Raw genomic sequence first — 18,348 nt, 5'->3', positions numbered from 1 at the left:
TGGCTGCAACTTCGAATCACGTGCAAGTCAGGTTAGATTGCACCATAAATATTCATTTCACCAGAAATTTGCATAATTTTGTTTACGACATCACTGATGCGTGACATGGCACTTTCTGCAGTAAAAGGGGTAAATAAAAAGAATAATTTCTGAGAAGCACTCGACATTTAACACGGTGGAAATTGGAGAGTTCCTGGCGAAGGGATCATGCCTTGTTTGACAGTTGTAGAACCATGACGAGACTGAGAATAGGTTATTTGTAAGCTTATCGTAATCACTAATAGATTTCCAGTACAACTACAAGGGAAACAACATAACGCAATCATCGTGACTCAAAAGTATTCCATAAGCAAGGATAGTTTTATCAATCTGCAAAGCATACCATTGGAATAAATGAATCAGCATCACGCGTAAATGCCAGTATAGGCATCTTGTTCATGTTAAAACTTGAACTTCAAATGATCGTCAAGTCAGCCAAAATTGGACGACATAAGAGCGACTGATCACCCCGGGAAGTCGAACTTGGAAAAATACCAAACAAAGGAAAGTCATCACTTCTCCCATCGGTTGAGCTGCTTTTGTTCTGGGTAACACTTTTTTTTTCGCAGTGGCAACTAACAATTATGTCAACTTCACGATTTTTTGGTGAATTTCTTTACCCTATGGAGAAATTATTAATATGGACATCCTCCAACCCTTGGAAATTTCCGTCTATTAACCTCCCTCCCCCACCCCACCCCATAAGGGGGGGGGGGGTACTCTGGATTTCAAGTGACGGGGATGATCTAAGGTTTTTTTAGGTTTGAAATTTTCGATTTCCGGATTTTTTTGGCTGGGAAAATTTATCATGTATTTTTTAGGTGGCTTGATTTAAGAAGGAATTTTTGGGGGTTCCAAAGACAATCTGAAGATTTGTAAAAGTGCCTGCGTATCCCAGCCACGTTGTCATTCTGCATAATTTTATTGTCAGCAGAAGATGTTCTTGGGTGTCTCAAGTGAGTTGACTGTTGAGTCTCAAGATAGGGAAAAGATAACTTCAGGTGGTATGATGAATAAACAAACTCAACCATTAAATTTCCTATGTTTTAATTTCCGTGTTATATCATTTAATGCTTTATGAAAATTTTTAAGGCTCGGAAATTCAGCATGGGATTATTTGGGGGTTAACTTTTGGTCCAGGGATTTTTCTGGGTTTTGTTTGAAGACCTAGGCATTTTTTCGGGTTTTGATTCTTGCCACCATTCGATCATCCCCGTCACTTGAAATCCGGAGTACCCCCCCCCCCAACCCCCCCTGGGCCTCCCCCTCATTGATCTTACGTGGGTGGGGTATGGATATTCTCTCGAACCACACAATCAACAAACATGAACCCTCAACAAAAATAAAAATAAAAAACAAACTAAAACAAAACAGGAATTACCTGACCCATCACAACCAACAAGACTCTCCAGATGAATTACGATTAATTCAAGGCTAACCCACCCCATTCCTACCAACAAAACCTGTTTATTTCTTCATTATACCAACCATATATTACAGAGATGTGGCAATAGACCTATTTGGCTAACCCAGTGTTGTACCCAATTCAGATCCCCCGGGTTAAGATTCTTTGTTTATTGCATTTGCATTATAACGTGGCATTCACATTTAAATGATATGGAAATACTTAAAACAAAACATTTGATGCCCAAAAGATTTGAATTGGGTACAACATTGCGTTAGCTGAATATGTCTATAGACAACAGTTTTAACAGCGACATGAGATAGCCCACCAACAGCTTGCCAACAAGTCACCAACAGGTAACTGGCAAGTCATTAACAGTTTACTTGACTATGGCCTGACACTTAAACTGAGAGCTTTACTGGGGAACTGTTCTTCAATTTTACGCCAGCAACATTTCTTCCTTAGGAATGTCAAGCACATTTCGAAGTTTAACGAAAGCATGTGAAACCTCATGAAAGAGGCACAGGAATGTGTTGATGCTGCACTCAAAAGCTGTAGCAAAACTTGCAGGTTGCTACAGGTACATGTGTGACAACTTCAGGGTAACATAAAACTGCTTTTTAAAAAATTTGGGATATGGATTACCAGTGTTCCAGATAAGAGAGGGGTCTCAGGTCAAAGACCCCAGAAGCCTGGCTTCCTGACCCAACAAAATAAATGGCAAACTTAAGAAGATTTAGAGAGAATCACTAGCTATTGACCCCTCAAAATTCTTCATTGGCTCTCTGATTTTGAAAGTTATCTGGAACACTGGATTACTTTAAAAAAAATTAAATGACTTAATTATTGCAAAACTCAAAACTTCTGACAGGTAACTTTCATAATTTGATAATTTCTTATTATAATAATTAAGGATCTGGCTTTTTCATTGATTGGTCAGGCTGGGATAATTCACATACCATTCACATGATCAGCATCACATGTCTCTTTCCTTTGAACCCCAATCATCTCTGTAAATCTTTCACACTGTGTACCCCAAGAGTATGTCTTGTTGTAGTTCTCTCTTAGACGAATGGCATCATCAAGTCTTTCTTCTGGCTTCTTCTTAGACAGTTTCTTGATTTTCTGGGCCCATTCCTTTGGTTCTTCTGACTTGACAATAACAGACTTTCCACCTTCTACTTTCTGTAAAGCTTTCGCAATTCCAGACTCAACAGTAACAAGCACAGGAACACCAGCAGAGATGGCTTCAAGGGCAACCAGTCCAAAACCTTCAGTGCGAGAAGGCATGGCAACCAAGTCAGCTCCATAGAACATCGTCTTGAGTTCATTTTGATCACAGTAACCACGGATTGTCAACTGCTTACGTTTCACCTTTGTATTCTTTAGGAACCACTCCTCCATATTTCTATGTTGACCTTCAGGTGCACCAACAAATGTGACCTTGAATTTCTCTCCAAGAGAACCCACTGCACCAGCAATGATGTCATATCCTTTCAGAACAAGATCTTCATAACTTGCTCTACCAAAAACAAAGACACTAAACTCATCTAGACTACCCTGAACTTTACCACGTCTCTGATCCGAGAGGTAGAAAAAGCCTTCCAAAATCCCTGGAGTGAAGACCTGTACCTCAATGTCTGGTAAGCAATTATTGTACTTCTCCTGTAGCCGTGAGCCAACAGCGACAACCACATTTGCTGCTTTGCAAAGTTTGATTTCTTCTTTATGCTTCTTCTCATTCTCTTCAATTGTATCAAGCCCAGGACTTTCAGGCACTTTATGCTTTCCAAGGTCTTCACAAAAGACATGAACAAACTGAATCCACTTGCAGTTTGTTGACCGCTTAATGCAGTAAGCAGGAGTACCAAACTTGCGTCCATGGCCTACTACAATATCAGGATGTGGCAATTCTGGAGGCGCCAGTCTCAACCAATCCAGAGGATTAGAAGTTCCGGGAACACTTTCAGCTGTTATTACATTCACTCCGTTTTTTCTAGCATCTTCCCTCTCTAGTTCACTGCTTTTGGTGACATAGCAGTGAACTTTGATCTTTTCACTTGAAGCTTTCGCCAAATTGATCGCAAACTCTCTGTTGAAAGTCGACAAACCGCCTTTGGATGAATTCCACTCGTTGCAAACAAACAAAACATTAACACGCTGACGGTCTTTTTTACTCACAGTCTTCCCACGACTTTCTGAGCTGTTTCCCGTCTCCATGTACACAATTTAGTTAGGTAAAATCGCAAAGTGTTCAGCTTAACTTTTATACACGCATAACTCACAGGAAGAAGACGAGAAAGCCGAAGAAGAAACCGGAAAACTTGTCTAGTAGATATGTCATATATGTGTTAACAAATCATCCACTGCACGTCTATCCCCACAGAGAGTCGACATCCGAACTGAACAAGATAATTTATCATTTCAAGTATTGAATAAATATTTCATGTAAAGTCTAACATGCGGTTAGGATTACATGTATTGGGCTTTACTAGTTAAATTGGCCACTCTTCGCTTTGACAAATAGCCCGCGAGAGCAGACGCCTTTTCCGGGCTTTTGTTACTCTTTTAATACCGGCAACTGATTTACCTTAATAACTCAATTGATAAAATCCAATATTCGTATCTAAATAATTCCCCACTGATACGGCACTACAGTTTCTTTAGAACCTCATTTTATTATTATTTATTTGTCAGTGAGCCATTCCCGCGGGAAACCCGAAGGAAATTTTACCAAGTGAGCAAATTAGCGGAAAAAGAGCGCTGCTAAAATTAAGCATGATCCCAGCGGGTTGATTGGACAGTCTGGTCTGATTGCTGGCGAGATTCTTTGCAAATACCGCTATGATTTAGCTACTATGTCATTACTTTTGAGTCTCGCTAGTCTGCGTATAGCACAGTATATCTAGTTTCGTTCTCGCTCCCCTCCCCCTAGCCTGCGAGCAAGCTCACATCCTCTTCCCCAAGAAGGCTACCCTCCCCCTCCACGATTATGCTTTCCACGCAGGCTAAGTTCTCGCAAATCTAAATCTAGGTCTACTGCCCATTTAAGGCATTGACTGGTGAGGACAGCATACAATAAATCAGATCATTTTTAGGGTTTACTGCGACAAATTGTTATGACGTTCAACAATTGAATCAAACAACATCAACTTCCCTTGTTGAGATCTTTGTAAAAATAACATGCCGGAATCATAGTTTGGACCATGTACAAATTAGTTTACCAGATTGCTCAATCTTGTGAGCTATTTCGGTCGCTAGTGATTTCCTCAATATCATCCGGAACAATTGCCCTCTCGACTCCTTGGAGTCATTCACTAGCGTGAGTTCCAATCTCATGACACCACTGAGACGTCTCTTAACACAAAAGCTAGCAAATCAGCACAGAAGCCAAAATCTGTAAACGTGGAGCCAGATTGCGCAATTCGATTTGGAAGGTCTTCAGTAAAGAGAATCCCACAGCTTCCTTTTGTATGATCTCAAGTGGCTTGCAAAGGTTACATCGACAGATGGTTAGAGTTGGCACAGCGTCAAAAGGAAAAACTATGACTGGAATTGGAGGTTCTTGGTTTACACCAGAGTACAGCACCGCCTCCATCAAACCCCACTCCAGGATCTACAGCAAGCATTTCGGGCAGGAAAAGAAACATAGATTGGCTGCAAGATTTTCTGCCAGGCCGTCAGAAAATGAAGGTTAATCAGATGTCCCGGCTTTTTTGGCCTGCTAACCTGGCGGCCATGATTAAGGACTACGACGGAGAAGAGAACACACTCATGCTCGCCGTCCTGTGACATTAAAAAAAACTTTTTTTTCTAAACATTGCATTCCTGTGACAAAATGAAAATGTCCTTTACATGTTTCAATGTACAGAGTCAAAAACAAGTTACCGTCAGACATAATACTAAACTAAAGAATTAAGATTGATATTTTTTAAGTAGACTTTTCAAAACAGAACAGCAACTCTAAGAGTTGTCTTTATGAGAAAAACAGGAAACAAACCATTTAGCTGGAATAATCAGGTATACGTCATCATCTATTATAGATATGATATGTGCAAAAAAAGTCTCATTTTTCCAATTTAAGTCTAGTGTACTACTAATTAAATAATTATTTTACAACTGATCTCAATTAAAAAAACTAAAAAAATTAAAATTACTCCATTGTTTCTACTTACTGATCAAACCCTATCTGCTTGGTATTCGCTTAACAACAATAACTAACAGACCAACAAAAGCATGTAATGTTTAGAGAGATTTCACATGCTTCATCGTCAAACAAAATTGAATTCCCTTTCACTTAACTGTTCACATGAAAGGAGGAAGATCCTAGCACGAGGAAGATCGGCTACAAAGCGTATCATGCTATCGCCAAATGTTTTTAGCCTGCGCCGCGGACGGACTTGAGTTTTCTTTGGTAAAATGTTGGCTCAAAATTTTGTAAGACCGGAAAACTAATTCATTTTGTTTTTGGACGTGCAAATAGGTTGTAAAAAATGCAAAGAAAGGTCAGCTAACATTTTCGTAAAGCCAACAATGGCTCGTAAATTCTGGGAATAAGATTCCGCTTGATAAGACTTTTTTTCATTTTAACACCAAAGCGTCCGAACAGATCAAACTTTATTGGGTTACACAAACATGCCTTTAAAAAACCTCGAAATGTTTTGGGAACACAAGAGACAACATTTTAAGTGTTCTCTGAAAACGTTGAGTCTCGTTGAGTGCTCCTGACGGGCTTCTGTGAAGTCACTTTAAGAAGACAAACTAAAATATGGATACACGTTGAAGGGAGGGGTTCACGGTTCTGCGCATGCACATGCGCTGAAATGTGAACCCCTGCCTTTAACAGGTTCATAGACCTATTTATTTCGCCTGTTACCAAGAAACAGGACAATCGCTTCAATTTCAATTAAAACAAATTTTATGAACACTTTGATGAAAAGAATGGTTAGAGGTGTGAATGGTTCTATAAAGTAATTATCGTCAACAGAGATAATAGCGAGTTTAATTATTTTAAATAAAACCTAGGGGATTAGGCAAGGAATTTCAAGAAATTTCCCCCTATAATTCCTGTTACACGTTTCTGCTAATCTCAAAATTATTTCACGATTTACAAGCTAAAAGAGGTCAATGTGCTCCCTTACTGAGAAGAAAACTGACAACCTCAACTGTCAGGGACCACGATTTGTTGCCATAGTGACAGCAGCTTCTCAATGATCGCGTCATTTCCACTAAACATAGTGAAGTGCGGTACGCTGAACCTTTTCTCGTTTCTCAATGAAGATTAAATGCCTCTAATTTCCAATGAGTTGCTGCAGCCATGTGTGATGTTACGCCACCCCTGCTCCCTGAATCAATGTCAACTCCAAGAGACAGAAGCTTCTAAATGATTATCTGATTTCCGCGGCTTTGTTGAGCATAATGCAACCAACTCTACTCCTTGTTGTCTCTCAAAGACGGATCTGAGCTATCAGAAAGTCAAAGGCATCTAATCTTCCATTAACAGCTGTAATCATCAATGATGTGAGATCATGGTTGTTTCTTGAATCAACGAGAACTGCAAGAGACAGCAGCTTCTCAATGATTACGTCATTTCCATCCAGCGCAGAGCAGCACCCTCCACCAGCGTTTGTACGCACTGCGCGCGCTTAAGAAGAGTGGCCTCACCATCAAGCAGCTAGTGCAAGTCACTGTAGCATTGTACGATCTGTACTAGAATATGCCTGTCCTGTTTGGGCAGCCCTGCCAAAGTACTTAAATGACACTATAGAATCTGTATAAAAAAGGGCCCTACGCATCATTTTGCCGAATTGTCACTATGACGATGCCCTAATTCAATCTGGCATCACTGCCCTTTCCCAGAGAAGGGAGGAAGCTTGCACAAATTTTATCAAGCGCGATTGCCTGTCGTCTCCTGTCCTTAAGGCGGGGGTAAACCTGAAAGCCGTTTCCACGCCGCTTAAAATCGGTTTAATAGAAATATCTCGTTCACGTTTCAAGCAATCCAAAAACTCTCTGCTTATCCCGTAAATTTATGTTGTTAGGTGTTTTGTGAATTTTTAGGTGAATTTTGGGTATATTTGGGAGGAGATAGTTTTTCTAGAAGGATTGGTAAAATTAAGAGAAATAAGAAATATTGAAGATTTAGTGAAGTTTTAAAATTAGAATTTGTAGTTAATAATTAATAGACGGGTACCCAGTTAGTCCACTAGCAACCTGGGGTGCTCTTGCGTGGTTATCGACTGTCTGTTGGTGTTTTAAAAATCATTTTCTTTCTTTTATCCCTTCTTCAAACCTCTAAAAATCCCATTCAAATTCACGTTTACCCCCACCTTAAGCCATTAATTCCTCGCGTGTCAATTGCCAGGCCGTACTGCCTCCGATCAAGCGAACGTGTTCCGGTGCGCTTTGTCCCCAAGACAAAGCGGTTCGCAGATTTCTGCACCATCAAGTATCAAGACCAATTGTAATCCTTTTCTCTGTTATGTTTTCTCTGTTATTTATTGCTTCTAATCATATTCATATAATTATTTATTTGACTGTCTTTATACCGTAGCGTCTTGTACTATTGTCACTGACCATCCTTGTAATTCAGCTTTTTAGGCTGCGAGAGGGATATCAATAAACTATTATTATTATTATTATTATTATTATTATTATTATTATTATTTTAATGTTGACATGCCTTTTAAAGCCGGATTTGACTCTATGTGAAAGACAATTAGTGAAGAGGCATTAAATCGGTCACGACAAGCTGCAACCATCAATTATGCCATCTTTACTCGTCGAATCATAGTCCTTAACTTCGACACTGTAACTCCGTCCCTTTGGGGGATTTTAAAATCGTGGCGGTGCGTATATTTGTCAAGAGGAAATGTCGGAACTAAAAAAGCCAAGTTCATATCTGTTATGACACCTTTTAGGCATATAACACTTGATTATAAAAACAATCCAGCCTAAGGGCCAAAACACCCGATTAAAAAAGCCAGCTCTTTATTTTTCAAAGAGAAAAACACACGAGTGAAACACGCAAGCGCGCGCGAAGATCGCCTCCTGCGATTGCGAGATTGCGAGGAGACACGACATGCACTCACTACCCCTAGGAAAAATAAGCGACTTCTCGTAGTGTGTCGAGCACCGTAACAATTCCGTTGTTCTGTATTTCAATTTTCCAAGTAACCGCTTCATCTCTATTAAACACAGGGACGCTTATTTCCTTTTGGCGACGTTCAGTCGATCGTCAATTCGAAAGAGGAAATTTCTCAGTGAAGTTCTGAAGTACCGCACTCTTTTTTTGTCTTCGTCTGATTTCAAGGCGGCTTCTCACAGAACTTTGGTGATGCTCCATTTTCAGCTGAAAGACTGGCGCACTTTTTATCCGATTCAGGCTTGAATGGACGACAAGAAGAAGCTTAACCAGTGCGAGAAACGGGAAACGAAAGCGGGATCAAGTCGGGCCCGGCTCAAGGGCAAAATTTTGAGGATAAACGGTTACTTAACATACCCCAGCCCCACCCTGTCAAATTGCTTCGGTTGTTTACAAGGTTGCATCAAAACTGAGAACAACAACAACAAGAACAACCACAATCTCATTTTTTTCTTTCGTTTACCAAATGGCAGTCACTACCCTAATGTTTGTCAAGGCTTTCCGTGCCTAGTAAATCTTATAAGAGTCAAAATTAACATTATAACTATAAAAATAGCAATAAAACGTAAAACTACTGTTGTACACAAATTTTCAGTCTGTAAAAAATGTTTACAGTAAAATGTTTACAAAAGACGGATCGAAACGCACCAATCACTTTTTACAGTCTTCACAGCCAATAATATCACGGCTTACTGACAAACGACCAATAACATCTGGACTTCGTTGACCAATCAGGTTAACAACCAGAGACGTATACAGCTGTTTCGACAAAGGTTGTCCAAAAAAGCGTAAAAGCGTACGCGACAATGCCGAAAGGTAGTCTGGGAAATACACCATAAATTTCAATAAAAGCTCAAAATCCATATTGCCTCGACCGTGCAGCGAAGACTTGAGATGACTGGCGATATAGAATCCGAGCTTTTATTAAAATTTATTGGGTATTTTCCAAAATACCTTTCGACATTGTCGCGTACGCTTTTACGCTTTTTTGGACAACCTTTGTCGAAACAGCTGTATACCACCTACTGACGTTCCACAATTGACTTGACTCTGAAGATGACTTCCGCTCAGGTTGTCGAAACGTCAGTCAAAGTCACCACAAACAGTCCTTCTCAGGACTACACTCACCCGGATGATCATAATTTACGTACTTATGACATGACTCCTGGGTTCAAACCATTTACACATTTACAATATACACTGTATATTAATTAATTTCCTTATCATATTAAAACCGGAAAGTACTCAGTTATTTGGAAATATGTCATCGGAGATAACAAAACTGATAAAGATAAACAAAGTTAAGTTTACGATGAAGCCTCCGATAACATATTTCCAAATAACTACTTTCACTACTAAAATAAATTCTATTCTATTATAGGAAAAATATAAATGTCCTCTTGAAATGTTAAATCTTACTAATAACAGTACCATGTACCTGAAAACTACATAAAATTACCTTAATATAAAAAAAGTTACTACCTATAGCTTATACAAATGGAAAATACCCAGCTAACTGTTATATGTTTAACACACGTTTCTAAAATAAAAAAAAGTCAGTCAACGCAATTCTAAGTTGACAATAAGTCAAACTTGCTCGTAGGACTGAATTTCATTGTTATTATTTTCACACAGATTCTTCTGAAAATTTATCGTATTTCTTTTGCGTTTTTCAACAGTTTATATAATATATACTACCATGTTTTCCAACAGTCTTTACTTGTCCCCTTAGTGTCTGTAATAACGAGGCTCGACTTTACGCTTGTTTTTTAAAAAAATATTTTAACAACTGATATATCTACCTTTAACGCCACAAATGAAAACTTAGTTCCCACTGTGTTGACATTAAGTACGTACTAAATAACTTTACATCGGTCACTGCATTCTCCCAATAACGTGCGTGTTGTTTGTACCAAACCTAACCAAAATAAATCCTATGTTTCAGAATAAACTCACTGGTTGGAGTGTACTGTTAACTACCGGGCGACAAGGTCTTGTTTCCTTCGTCATTGATTTGGGAGGTTTGTTCAGACGATTTGAAATCAAAAGTTCTTAATATACAAAGAAAGCATCGATGCCCTTCTTAGAACACCTCTATGATCAAGTGTTATTTTTCATTGGTTTCCAAGCAACAGCGGTTACCACAGCAATGGTAACGTAGATAACTTCATTTTAAATAATAATACCTAATATTTTGAGATTTAGTGAAAGAATTTACATTAACGAAAGTTACAATGTAAAGGATTTGAACAACTTTAAAAACCTCTACAACTTCTAATCGAAATTAAACGAAAATTTGTGAGAGAGTTTTCAAGTAAACCAAGAATCAATTTTCTCGGGCTAATTTTGGCTATTTCCATATTTTGATCATATCTCAACAAAAAGAAAACTTATACCTTCTCTTTTCTGTCCAAAGGTGTTTAATCGTATCAAAATGTAAATGAACCTTAAGCTATTTATGAAGAGGTGGTCGACTTTGACATACCTATGTTTCAAACTGGTAAGATAACACACAAACTACCTAAAGAGCGTGTAACTTGCATAAATCGTCAGATACTTTAATAATGTCTTTACGGCTAACCATTGAAATAACAATTTTTAATTCTTGTGGCCTCGCCAAGGATTCACGCACACCAAAATGCCTAAATAGAAAATAGAATTCTGAGAAACACTTATTGTAACATTGTTATTTGAAATCATTTGTTCATCCTTGGCGTTTGCAATTGGTAACAAATGCAAGACATCCTTTTTTTGCTGTTTTTTGATACAGAAAATTTGCAGCAAAAAATGGTCATTCTTTTTATAAAATTTTATTTTACCTGAGAAGAAGTGTAACATTCAACGCCTATTTTATCCAAATTCACAAAAGACGGGTGGAAACAAGGTTTATTCCATGATATAATTTACCATTTCACTAAAAACAGTTCGCGGCAACCACCAAACGACCAAAACAAGAGAAAAGAAAGACAATATTTGCTTCTTTAAACCAAAACCAAATTAAAAAAAAAACCTGACAAAGGAATTTGCTTCAAATGGGACCTTTCTTTTCTTCTCTTTTTTTTTCGATTTTCTGTGAATAACTCTTACAACACAAATAAACGTATATTACGCGTATTTGACATCAAGTAAAACGTTTCTTTAGGGCTCCAAGGCTATTTTTTGCGTGTTAGTAGTAAAGTAAACAATCGCTATCATTTGCTTGAATTTTTCCAATCCAATCAGCTTAAAATTCCAAAAAATGATTAAAAACTTTCACCATCGTCTCGATAACAGCAACAAATGATCGATCTTCAATAATATACAAGCTTTTGAAAATATGACCTTGTTATCAGATTTCCGTTACACTTGCCAGTTATCGCAACATACTAACCTGATAATTTCCGAACCTACAGAGTATTGCGCTTACTGAGTGCTAAAAGAAAGACGCTAACGTGCTTCCTTACTGAGGAGATATTTGACAGCTTCAGGTTTGCCGAAAGATGTTGCCACCATCAGCGGTGTTTTACCATTGTTGTCCTTTGAATTTATGTCAATTCCAAGAGACAACAGCTTCTCAATGATTTCATCACTATTACCATACGCAGCCCAGTGCAGCAATGTCGACCCATTGTTGTCTTTCAAAGTCGGATCTGCGCCTCTTTCTAGAAGAAGGTTTAATGCATTTAATCTCCCAGTATCAGCTGCAACCATCAAAGGTGTTGGACCACCACCTGGCCTTGAATCAATATCAAGTCCAAGAGATAGCAGCTTCTCAATGATTTCATCAATATTGCCATACGCAGCATTGTGCAGCACAGTCAACCCATTGTTGTCTTTCAAAGTCGGATCTGCACCTCTTTCTAGAAGAAGGTTAAATGCATTTAATCTTCCATTAGCAGCGGCAATCATCAATGGTGTTGCACCATCACTTTTCCTTGAATCAATATCAAGTCCAAGAGATAGCAGCTTCTCAATGATTTTATCATTATTGCCATATGCAGCAATGTGTGGCACAGTCCATCTATTGTTATTTTTTAAAGTCGGATCTGCGCCTCTTTCTAGAAGAAGGTTAAATGCATTTAATGTCCCATTAGCAGCTGCAACTAACAATGGTGTTGCACCATCACTGTTTCTTGAATCAATATCAAGTCCAAGAGATAGCAGCTTCTCAATGATTTCATCATTTCCACCTTCCACAGCCCTGTGCAGCATTGTCCATCCTTTGCTGTCTTTCAAAGTCGGATCTGCGCCTCTTTCTAGAAGAAGGTTAAATGCATTTAATTCCCCATTACCAGCTGCAAACAACAATGGTGTTACACCATAACTGTCCTCTGAATCAATATCAAGTCCAAGAGACAGCAGCTTCTCAATGATTTCATCATTTCCTACTTGCGCAGCACTGTGCAGCACTGTCCATCCCCTGTAGTTTTTCAAAGTTGGATCTGCGCCTCTTTCAAGAAGAAGGTTAAATGCATTTATCCTTCCATTACCAGCTGCATTCATCAATGGTGTTGCACCATCACTTTTCCCTGAATCAATATCAAGTCCAAGAGACAGCAGCTTCTCAATGATTTCATCATTTCCACCCTGCGCAGCTCTGTGCAGCACAGTCCCCCTATCATTGTCTTTCAAAGTTGGATCTGCGCCTCTTTCTAGAAGAAGATTAAATGCATTTAATCTATCAGTTTCAGCTGCAATCATCAATGGTGTTGCACCATCACTATTTCTTGAATCAACATCAAGTCCAAGAGACAGCAGCTTCTCAATTATTTCATCATTTCCACCTTGCATAGCACTGTGCAGCAAAGTCCACCCGGTATTGTCTCTCAGAGTCGGATCTGCACCTCTTTTTAGAAGAAGGTTAAATGCATTTAATCCCCCACAAGCAGCTGCAATCATCAATGGTGTTGCACCATAACTGTCCTCTGAACCAATATCAAGTCCAAGTGAAAGCAGCTTCTCAATGATTTCATCATTTCCACCATGGGTAGCCCTGTGCAGCACAGTGAACCCACCCTTGTCTTTCAAAGTCGGATTTGCGCCTCTTTCTAGAAGAAGGTTAAATGCATTTAATCTCCCACGAGCAGCTGCAATCATCAATGGTGTTACACCATAACTGTCTTCTGAACCAATATCAAGTCCAAGAGACAGCAGCTTCTCAATGATTTCATCATTTCCACCATGGGTAGCCCTGTGCAGCACAGTGCACTCATCCTTGTCTTTCAAAGTCGGATCTGCGCCTCTTTCTAGAAGAAGGTTGAATGCATTTAATCTCCCATAAGCAACTGCAAGCATCAATGGTGTTACACCATAACTGTCCTCTGAATCAATATCAAGTCCAAGAGACAGCAGCTTCTCTATGATTTCATCATTTCCACCTTTAGCAGCCCTGTGCAGCACAGTCACCCCATAATTGTCTTTCAAAGTAGCATCTGCGCCTCTTTCTAGAAGAAGGTTAAATGCATTTAGTCTCCCATTACCAGCTGCATTCATCAATGGTGTTGCACCATCACTTGTCCTTGAATCAATATCAAGTCCAAGAGATAGCAGCTTCTCAATGATTTCTTCATTTCCACCTTGTGTAGCACTGTGCAGCACTGTCCATCCCCTGCTGTTTTTTAAAGTCAGATCTGCACCTCTTTCTAGAAAAAGGCTAAATGCATTTAATCTCCCATTAGCAGCTGCAACTAACAATGGTGTTGCACCATCACTTTTTCTTGAATCAATACCAAGTCCAAGAGACAGCAGCTTCTCAATAATTTCATCGTTTTCACCTTCCGTAGCCCTGTGCAGCACAGTCCATCCATCGTTATCTTTCAAAGTCGCATCTGCACCTCTTTCTAGGAGAAGGTTAAATGCATTTAATCTTCCATGAGCAGCTGCATTCATCAATGGTGTTGCACCATTACTGTTCCTTGAATCAATGAAAAATCCACAAGACAGTATTGCCGAAATGGTGTCAACGTCTCCACTCTGTACGGCTGCGTACAGCAATGCCCACTGATCGTTTCCGACTGATTGTTCACTCTTGTTAGCAGAACTGATCTCAGGCTGAGCACTTGTATGGTCACTGTCTTTTGAATTAACTGTGGGAGCTTTCTGATCCATGGCCGGGATACTGCATTCTATTGAGACAAAATAGTTATGAAATAACACAGGAAAAAGATAAACAACTAAACAAAACCCAGTTAAAGTGTTTTGAATGAAAATTTGAAAGGTGCCCTATTTTTGGCAGGTGTCGTTAACAACAATTTCACTTTCGCAGTTACTACTTTAATGCACTTCAGTTACAATAATTGCATGGATCGCAGGTAATTTAGATTGATTTTCAACAGTATTATTACCTTCTTCGTGGTCCTCTCATGAACATGCTCATAACAATCATGAATTTTCGTCCTTTTCTGGGAAGCTTCAAAAATGAACTGCTAACCTAATTTCTTGCAACTAAAACGATCTCTGCTATCCCCAGAAATATTTCCAAAAAGTTTCATTTTTAACTGACTACTGAGTGTTCACTTTGCCGGTGAGACAAATCCGTAAATTGCCAGGAGAAAGGAAGTGTAATTCATTTTCTGCCTCAGTGGATGAATGATAGTGACACAATTCTATATTTTCTGAAATTACCAGTACACAATGTCTACTCAACACGGAGAGTCTGATCTTACTTAGGATCGACTTACAGTGACCTGAATATTCTATTAATATATAACGTGAAACAAAGACAGCAGGGAATATTCATACCAAGTGAATCAGCCATAATTTCACATAGGATCACTATAATGACCTGTTATATCAAAGGAACAAAGTAAGTCAATGTGTAAAAGCAAGATATAATGTACTATGTGAAAATATGGTTCACCGGTGAGGATAGTAGGTTATATCTTTTTGGTTATATAGTAGTATGTCATATAGAACGGTATGTTATATCCTTACATAACGCAATTAGTACATTATATCTTGCTTTTACACGTTGGCTTACACAGGTACACCCTAAGTATCAGACTTTTCGTAGCAGGGAGGGAGGGGGAGAGAGCGGAATACCTTATACTCAGTTGAACACAAATATGCCTTAATTTAGAAGGCCACAAAACGACATGAGAACACAATGTGTTAAGTATTTTGCTTAGATATTCTCATTCCAGAGTGGCCCCGATAAACTTGAGACTTGATAATGACGTCTGATAAGTCATGATCTCCCAGTGGCATCCAATGGTTTATTTGGGTGGATATCTGTTCAGAAGGCCTCAATTGTCAGTCTAATCGTCAAAGCCGGAAATTTGGATCTAGGTTTAGAGACAACCTGGCTGGTAACTTTCCGTATCTTAACTTTTCAGCTAAAGCATCCAACCAGTTTAAGTTGAAAAGTTGCACCGATCTTTGCAAAACCACTTTACATGACCGTAACAAATTTAAGTTGCATTCAAGTTTTCATTTTTTTTTTGTTTCTTTTGGCACTTTTAAAATTTCAAAGTTTTTCATTGAAATGTGTTGCTTCTAATCTTTCGTATTAAGCAACACAATTAAAATTGTGTTGCTTTGAATTCTCGCCTTTTACGAAGAAGGCGTGTTCTGATGTCAAGAGTTCCATTATTTTGTTCTCTTGGTGAGGCAGACAGTATGTAGTCTACAACTTTTTGGTTTTCTTTTTAGACCTCTAAACACGACTAGACGCTCTTTCTCTCCCAAAACCCTTATAAAAGAAAGATCACCCTCAGTGCAAAAATTACAGTCGAGTCGTCTTTTTTATATATAAAAAGCGTGTATTGCTAAATTCTACAGAGTTTTGAAACATTTGTTTTAAATTTCACCGGCAGCCGATGATACAACCGGGTAGAGCGAAACAAAAAGTGTCTCGTCTGATGATAGCCTGCGAACGCAGACGTATTTCTGGCCGTCGCTTCACTCCGCCGTGAAGCGACGGCCGGAAATACGTCTGCGTTCGCAGGCTAGTCTGATGAGAGATACCAGCACGGTAGAAAATCATGCTGATATTATCTGTTTCTGTTACCCTGAGTATTTATTACAAAAACAGGTAATTCAAACAGGGAGGGTACAACAACTCAATTAAAAATAATATCTAAGAAATGCGTTTTGATGTATCAACAGGCCAGGAATTGCCAACTGGCATAATGTCGAGTAACTTTTGAATCAAGTAATCTGTCGTCATTAACAATGGGTAGTCCTAAACTCAAGTTTCTTCTCACTGACTCCCCACCCCACCCCACCCCCTTCACCCTTGCTAAAATGGGAAGGTATCTTTCATCAAATGTGTGATTTTGTCAACTGAAATTGAAAAGGTAAATTGGTAAATTGGTCACTGAACAGGGACACAAAAGCTGGCGTTTAAAACATTAGCCCTTTGTCAGAGCGTATTCGTTTTTCTCCGCCACCGACGCAAAACACATGGGAATAGGTTTTTGTCTTTAAAAACAATGAAGACCTAACTTAATTAAAAAAATCAGCTTGCATAATTAATGATTAATGTATGGGGCTGTGCGTAAATTTTTCCGTACATTTCGACTGATCTTTTTGGTGCGTGTGTGTTTACTTCCCTTTTCTCGAATTCAGAAACTTCAAATAAGCTATTAAATTTGTATAAATATAAGTTTATAGCAAGCTTCATTATACATTAGCTTTCATTTTCGCTCGGCTGGAAGTTGATCGACTGACAAAGCGCGAGATTCCTCTTAAAAACCAAAACCTCACTCCTACCTGATTCACCAGCCGACATTCCTTGTTTTTTGAAGGGGCAGAAACACACAGATCTCTTGTAAACTCTCAAAATTTACCCTGAAATTTACTTTACAGTTTTACTTTAGCTTGCTTTCACTTCCTCGCCCCCAGAGCTCCTGTCACTCTAAGCCGGTCAAGAGGAACGAAGACTCTGGGTACGAGATTTTTTAAATACGACGAGAATGCATTTAGGGACACTTACATGAAGTAGCCTTTGCTCGAGCATTACTGGAGGTGGAGGCTACTTTGGCCACAAGCTTGGAAATGAGTTGAAGAAGCAAGGAGCAGAGGGTTTCGACAAAACGCTGACCCCCGGGTCAGCTGACCCCCTACTGACCCCCAACTGACCCCCTAACTGACCCCCTCAAAAAATCACAGGGAAAAACAAACAATGTTAAATTAAAGTTTAAACCAACCTGAAATTTCCAAGATGACGGAATGCAACGCAAATCATGAGGAACGGATACACCTGTTTCTCACCATAAACCAACGTTCCGATGCACCCAGTTCTCGTTGTGACCAAAATAGTTTGAAAGAGCTTTATCATCATGAAGTTGACAACCATTCAAGTTGCCAAAATCGCCGCTAGACAGATTTTTGAATTTATCAAACAAAGAATCGAGCGTCTGTTCGAAAAAAAATCCCAGTTCCACTAGGTAATTCAGTAAGCTTCAAAAGCCGATGATCGAAACATGTTCGAAAGTCAGTTCTCTGACAGGAGCGACTATTGTTTTCGTTTCTTAATTGCATTACAAGGAAGCCAGGCGAACTGTGGCAGTCGGACAAAAGTACAACAAGGTCAAACAATCCGTCGTTTTTGTTATAAGCCATTTCCGAATACTTTTAGTTTATGCGTCATTTGACCACAAATGTGTATACACGCGATTGCAAAAACGTTGACACCTGAAAAGGATAAACCGTGAACGATGAGACCCAATGGCTTTATGCATGGGTATAAGTGTACTAAATTTATTTAATATTCTATTCTGAATGATGGAAACTGTCCAAGCTTTCTTTACACTGTAAAGTGTCAAGTTCGCCAATAAGG

At 39.0% G+C, this 18,348-nt stretch overlaps 3 protein-coding genes across 13 annotated transcripts in view; all 3 read right to left on the bottom strand.

Annotated features, from left to right (window-relative positions):
- Positions 1–4,059, bottom strand: part of LOC146457983 (uncharacterized) — a 97,208-nt gene extending 93,149 nt beyond the window's left edge. Inside the window, exon 1 of the mRNA XM_085091084.1 lies at positions 2,404–4,059. Coding sequence (XP_084947210.1) covers positions 2,404–3,664 — 1,261 coding nt within the window. The 5' untranslated portion in view covers positions 3,665–4,059. The remainder of the gene's footprint in view (positions 1–2,403) is intronic.
- The window catches only part of LOC146457978 (uncharacterized), a 134,247-nt gene that overhangs the window by 15,520 nt on the left and 100,379 nt on the right, over positions 1–18,348 (bottom strand). The gene's annotated exons all lie outside the window — the stretch shown is intronic.
- Positions 9,112–17,407, bottom strand: LOC146457982 (uncharacterized). Its single transcript, XM_085091098.1, has 4 exons — positions 17,280–17,407; positions 11,959–14,692; positions 9,608–11,034; positions 9,112–9,347 (listed from the first exon to the last, which is right to left on the bottom strand). Exons 1-2 carry the CDS (start codon positions 17,296–17,298, stop codon positions 12,015–12,017), a joined length of 2,697 nt encoding a protein of 898 aa, XP_084947224.1. The 5' UTR covers positions 17,299–17,407; the 3' UTR covers positions 9,112–9,347; positions 9,608–11,034; positions 11,959–12,014.

The sequence above is a fragment of the Pavona decussata genome, unplaced genomic scaffold (assembly GCF_977016875.1).
Source record: "Pavona decussata unplaced genomic scaffold, jaPavDecu1.1 SCAFFOLD_234, whole genome shotgun sequence".
NCBI classification, from domain to species: domain Eukaryota; kingdom Metazoa; phylum Cnidaria; class Anthozoa; order Scleractinia; family Agariciidae; genus Pavona; species Pavona decussata.
Note: the sequence above shows the minus strand (reverse complement) of the source record. Positions and strands in the feature narration are given on the sequence as shown.